Source organism: Belonocnema kinseyi, chromosome 7 (assembly GCF_010883055.1).
Source record: "Belonocnema kinseyi isolate 2016_QV_RU_SX_M_011 chromosome 7, B_treatae_v1, whole genome shotgun sequence".
In the NCBI taxonomy this organism is placed as follows: Eukaryota; Metazoa; Arthropoda; class Insecta; order Hymenoptera; family Cynipidae; genus Belonocnema; species Belonocnema kinseyi.
In genome coordinates, this window is record NC_046663.1 from 77,284,860 (window position 1) to 77,291,692 (window position 6,833).

Here is a 6,833-nt window from a genome sequence, read left to right on the forward strand (position 1 = left end):
GGGGGGGGGGCGAGCCAGTAGTGAGTAGTAGCGAGAGTGGTGAGAAGTTAGAAGCTGGGTTGACATCATGAATGCGCTTCTTGTGAGAGGAGAGGTAATGATTTAAAGTTCTGGGTCGTCGAATCCGAATTTAACCTGAAAATTATTTATAAATTAGTATTTAAACCTTCGAGTACACACCTATTTTTTCGAACATCTCCTACACACTCGATAAAAATGACCTTTTCACTTTTTGGTTGTCTATAATTTCACAACTACTGAACTTTTTTACTTACCAAAGTTAAGAGGTATACTTTTAAGTATGTGAAAGTAATATATAAGTATTATAAGTGTTTTTAAAATCTTTTGAAAACTTATAAAAATGAGTGAAAACAATTTTTTTTAAGAAAAATGAAGTTTTAAGAAAAAAATCGAAACTTTTTTACTTTTTAGTATTTATTGCACATGCTGACAAAGGTAATCCGTAACGTGTTAAAAATGTTATTAAATATTCCACTAAAGAAATATTAATAATGTTTGATAAAAAATTATTTAAACAAATTCCATGTGTTTAAAAAATTGAAAATGAATGAAGTAATGTTAATAAATATTTCGCTAGACCATTAGTAATAATTTCTAAGGAAAAAACTAATGTTCGAAAAAATTATTTTTAAAAATTCCATTTATGTAAACAATTAAAAATTAATGAAACAATTTTAATTAATATTCCAATAGACTCATCGTAATAATTTTTAGAAGAAAAAATGAAAATTTCCAAAATATTATTTAAACAAATGCTATTTGCTTAAATAATGACAACTTAATTAAACAATTATAGCAAATATTTCACTAGACCAATATTAATAATTTTAATAAAAAAACGAGAATACAGTGTTCAAAAGTTCGATTTCATGAAGAATAGACATTTTTGGTTTTAAGGATATTATTTCAAACATAAGTAATAAATCACTGCATGATTTCATTATTAAATGAGTGAGACTCCAGAGAAATAACCTCGCTTATGCTGATTAAGTTTAAATATCTTATTATTTTCCGTATCCAATTGAATTTTCATTAAACAAATTTTATACTTAAAATTTTTTAGTGTTGCTTCTGATGCAGGATTTCGAAATTTTTCACATCTAAATTTTCCCTTTTTTAATCAAATAAGTGTCCCGTGAATCTAAGAAATTAAGTCTGATTTAATTTTGCCGAGTTAATCTAACCGAACGATGACTTACGCGAAATAATGAGTTTACACAAAATGAAAGTACGACGCATGTATGTTTAAAATAATTATTTTTTTCGATGATAATGTTTATTTCAAAAATATACAAAATTTTCTTCAAAAAAAAAAAAAACTATTCAAAGATTCTTCAAATATATAATATAGTATTAGGCATAATACATAATATACGTTTCTTCAATTTCTTTGAGTAAATTAATATTATTGTTCTTCAATAAATTATGTTAATGCGTTTATTGATGTAAGAGAACTATAATCATCCTGGACGTCCTCTTTTCGCTGATATAGGCAGGTTCATTATAAATAATATAATATTCAATTATCTGTTGCAAAACTATATTTTATTCAATACTCACCACACTGCATGGCATGCCATTATTAATTCATAATCTAGTGATTTTAAAATAAATGTAAAAAGTAGTGTCGTATTATCTTAGTTTTATATAATAATGCAAAAACGTTTGAATTAAAAGCTCAAATAAAAGAAACAATATTTATATTAGAAAACTTCGATCCCCTGCGTCAGTGGTATTATTACAAAACTTTAAGAATTAAATACTTCAGCGAACGAACGCCTTTCTCGCCCTTGCACGACCTTAAAACACAGTTTTTGGAATTTTTTTCACTAACAAACGTTTATAATTGATGAAAATGAAAAATACAAATTTTAGTAAATTCGACGTTAAGTAGACACATGGGTTACCTTGGCCTTGCTTCAATTTCAATCGCTTCTCAACGACGAGTGATTACTCGGCACGCTACAGAAACTGTCTAAAACTGTAGTCGGGACATTGAACAATACTTATAAGGCTACGGTACCGCAATTCATTCAAACGCCTGAGCTATATTTTTGGGCAAAGTCGTTGACAGGGTCAGGATGACCCAGTGTTTACTCATAGGGTTAAATGAAAATTATATACATAATTGAAAAACAAAACTAAAAAAGAAATTAAAACTTGTAACCCTTCCTTAAGTTGATAATATCTATTTAGAAACAGATATATTTACAGTCTATAAAAAATTTTTTATGTCTCAATTTTGTTTACATATTTAGGTGCAATGATCGGACAAATTACACAAGGAGCAAGTGCACATGGAGCAATTGCACAAGGAACAAATGCAACACCGCCGCATTTAGTTGAAGGTTTCTTTTTCCCAGAGCGTAACCGTGTTTTTGTACAAAACAGACATGGCAAGGTTTTTCGCGGATTGCTTACATACATCCGAGGCCGTCCAATTCCTCCTTGGGTTGAGGATCCCACACAAATAAATGAAGGGGAAGTAAAAGTTTATATACTCATGCCAAATTCCGACAAATTAGTGGCTACAATAAACGAAATCCAACAAACTTTGGATATTAATGATCCAATTTATGGAATAACCCGCTGCTTTATATTATATGGAGATAACATTATTTTGGAAGCAGTTCTCAGCGTCAAAGAGCTTCCGCGGAAAAAGAGTAATATACCGCGCGTTGCAGTGCGAGTGCCAGAAGTAACTGAGAAAGGTGAATCTATATTGATTCGTCAATTTGGAGAGTTTCAGCCTTTCGGTGGGTATCGTCCTCAATGGCTTAAATATTAAAGAACTGGATATAAGAACTAAATATTCAAATTTTGGGCTTGTCTTTTTAAAACATGATAACTGGAAATGTAAATTTTCGTCAATAAAACAATCCTTATATGTGGTTAAAGAAAAATGTTGGTATGACAATTATTTAATATTCGCGAATAAATACCTAACTGTTTAAAAATCATTCGGACTCAATTTTATTTCAATCTACTCTATGAGATATGTTTTTAGATGAGAATGTTTTTCTTTTCTTCCTTTTATTACTGGGGCCTAATTCATACAACCGAAAAACGATTTACTTAAATTCTAACTCAAACTGGATAAAATATTATGTTGTGTTGTCAAAATCTTCCAGCACCATGTTCCCTTCCCTCGAGATATGGTGATTAGGAAATTCTAGTGAGTGAAAATTGATCTTTTTTTGAAAACTGTCTATATTATTTCACGTACTAATATTCGCATCAGATAAGGCCATTTTGTGAAGGCCATTAAAGTTTAAATTCTATTTAAAAACTATTTATTTTAAAAAAATGGTACTACTTAAATAAAATGGAAACCCCCGTTTTTGTCTAATATCTACGTTTTGAAACATTCTGAATCCGAAAAACAGGTTTTTACTAATGTGACTATCTGTAGTTTTTTATGTATGCATGATATGTTTGTACCATATATATTTATGGCTATAAGCACGATAACTTTTGAAACTAATTAATCTATTAAATTGGCCTTTCGTGCACTCCTTTTGTGTCGAAAACTGAAGGTCAAATTCTTTCGCCAGCCATTTTGGATACAAATTCAAAAAGTGAGGGCATTTTGAAAATTGTAGAGGCCCATTTTTTTGCAAATTCAATCATTCTCCGTACGGTTATTTGTATTACATCAAATAGGAAAAATTTGTGCTTATGACCTTTTTGAATAAAACAAGAATTAATAGAGGTACAGCGTTTTCAAAATAAAAAAATTAAAAGTCAAGGTTGCTTGTAAAAAAAAATAAAAAATTTCATTTTGCCGTCAATGTGCAAGATACAAAAAAGATGAATTCAAAAAAAGTATACACCCAAAAACGATCTGCAACGAGTGACGAATAAATAAAACCACTTTTTATAAAATCATTTTTCATTGTATTTTGACTACAAAATTAACCTTACAAAAGTAAAATCACGTATTTTCTTGATTGATCAGGGGTTAATGAGAAAAATGGTTTTATAATTAGTGATATTAACTATTTTTTGATTTTTGGTTTTGGGGTCTGCACAACCACTAAATAGAAGTCATTTGTTGGAATTTAAAAAAAGGAAAAGCGATGATCACTTCGGTTTTCAATTACGAGTAATTTGATACCTGTAACATATTTTTTTTTTTGCACAGGTCGCTAACGAGGTCCAGAAATAGGCTCAAAATCAGCCTATTTTTGCATCGCTCTTTATTATGGACCAGTTGTTTGTAGAACACGTAGTTTTTGTTTTATTCGTAAAAACACCATTCAAATTGAAAATTCATACTACATAATCTAAAGGACTAATTACAATCCTTCACAGAGGGGTCCTGTCGAAAAATGTTCTTGTTTTTTTTTTTATGAATTGAAAATGTTTCATTCTATGCGCCTGGAAAAGAGCAAACCGCTATTCCACCGTGTAGGTACTTACGGTTAACTGATGACGCCGATATTCAGTTCACCATAGATACACACATGGTTAAGGTTTCTTCCTCCGTAGGCACATAAAATGAATCATATTTTACTAATTAAAAAAAAACAAGACCATGTTTCGAAAAAACCTTCTGTGAGCACAGTATGCCTGAACTAACATTAAAGGGGGTGTTAGAAGAAGTCTTACCTTTCAGTTTCGTTCTAGAACGCTTAAGAAACAATTTCCACAAACAAATAAAAATCATTCTTATAGCTGGTTTTTATTTTTGCTTTTTTTAATGTCCTTTTTTTAAGTAATTTAAAAAAAGGTATTTATTTTCGAAACAAGCTATGTCTAAACTACGAAACTGATACTTATTACTCTTTTTAATATAAATCTTACATAATGAGTGTATTTTTATATAATTTTTAATGTACCTAACCTAATTAATATGCTAAAAAAAATTAATAAATATGTTGACTATTATATTCTTGTACAGCCTTTAATAAATTGTTGGAAAAAATATTGTTACTTTTTTAACCTTATATTTGTTCCACGTTTCTTTAAATTATGCATGTACCGATTCCATCGACTGTTCGATGTAGTATCCGATACCTTGCTGTTTCTTTTTCCAAAAATTTCTACATGACTGATAAACTCCTTTTTTAAACAAAGTATAATTCAAGTTTTTCATTAAAGCTAAATGTTGTTGGCTATTCTTTTTGAGTACTAAGAGCTGTAGCTGTTTATAATGTGTCTCTTAAGGATTTACATGACTTCCATTCCTTACAATCGCATACATTGTTTTAAAATCTTATCCTTGCTATATCCAATTATTCACAACTATTTACATAAAGTTTTTATATCTATTTACTTATCTCTATTTCCTGTGATAGCTCAATTCAGGACTTTTTAACAAATGAGTGAGTGAGCGAACGAAAGTGAGACTGCAAGTAAGAGAGAGAGAGAGAGAGAGAATGAGAAAGAAAACGCATCTTGATCTACTTATATATAAACTTATACACTAACATTACTCAACATCTTTACGCTTCTTATCTATGCAAATTCAATTGCCTTTTTCTTTCAGTTTTTTTATACTTCCAATTTGCCATTTTTTCACATGAATTCTTTCATTCTCTCTCATTCGCTTCTCTAGAACCCTCTAACTCCTTCATCCATTTTACTCCTAATCCATACTCCTCTATAATGTTAACCACATTCTCTTGCCACCTTCCTTGATCTTTAATTCCTCTCCTACATCCTTCCCATTCATCATCCCATGTTTCCTCCGCCCATTCACGTTTTCTACACTTTCTGTTCTCTTCTTTTTCCCAATACATTCCCTTCCTTAACTCGTTTCCCAATCTAAATCATGCTATTCTTGTCCACCTTCTCTCTGCCCATCCCTTTTCTAAATACTTTGGTACTCCTTCCTTTTTTATCATCTTATACCATTTATTGTATTTTGATACCTCAATCACCCCCCTGTCTTTGCATTAATTGTCTTTCCCTCTCCTTTTTTTCCAATTCTTCATAGTTTACTCCAGTCCCGTCTTCTATGTTTCTATCATGTAAAAATTCCCTCCTTTCTTCTTCCCATCTCGTTAATTCTATAGTCCTCCCTCTCCTTTCTTCTACCTCTATCAAACACTTTCTCGCTAACTCCCCTCCCTTTCCCCTCTAAGCTTCGTCTTAAATTTCCATGCCCTCTTTCCCGATCTAATACTTAATTTATCCCTTTGCGCTTGTTCCCTCACCATACGTCCAGGCGTCTTCCAGTCTGTCCCAATGTTCACTTTATATAACTTTCATATAAACTCTTTCTTATAAACCCTTTCTTCCCATTATCATATCTCTGCTTTATAACTTTGTACCGGCCATACCAGCGTATCAAATAACCACATTCTCATTCTCCAATTTTTTTAAACCTTCTTTTTCCTATTCCCCATGTCTGTTTCATTACCGCTGCTGTTTTTTATCCTTTCTCTTATATCAGCTCTATGATCTCGTACACCAAAGAAAGGGGGCTTACTCTAAAAAAAATCTAAATCAAGGTTTGTACACATTTCGATAGTTCTTGAGCTGTTCTTTTTAATGAAACCATCGAGAACAAAATCCTATCGTTATTATTGCTAATAATTGAGTTGTTAGGGATCCGAAAAATCAGGCTTTGGCTCGCGAGCTCGAGATTTCGTGAAACACCCCCCAGCACTCACCACCACATCTACGCGTCTCATCTACACCCCGTCCGTGAGCCGCGTCTACGACCTATCTTTTTCCATGAAAATGTAGTGGTAAGTGGAGAGGGAAGATTGCGTGAGTCTTCCCTCTCTCCTAAAAGTCGCGTCTGTCGGGTCGACTTCAAACGCTCGCCCTGAAAAATCTTACTTCTCAAAGTAAGCCCCCTT

The 6,833-nt window shown here is 31.7% G+C and overlaps 1 protein-coding gene across 1 annotated transcript in view; it reads left to right on the forward strand.

Annotated features, from left to right (window-relative positions):
• The window catches only part of LOC117176518, a 5,263-nt gene extending 2,454 nt beyond the window's left edge, over positions 1-2,809 (forward strand). Inside the window, exon 2 of the mRNA XM_033366773.1 lies at positions 2,280-2,809. Coding sequence (XP_033222664.1) covers positions 2,280-2,809 — 530 coding nt within the window. The remainder of the gene's footprint in view (positions 1-2,279) is intronic.
• Positions 2,810-6,833: the final 4,024 nt, after the last annotated feature.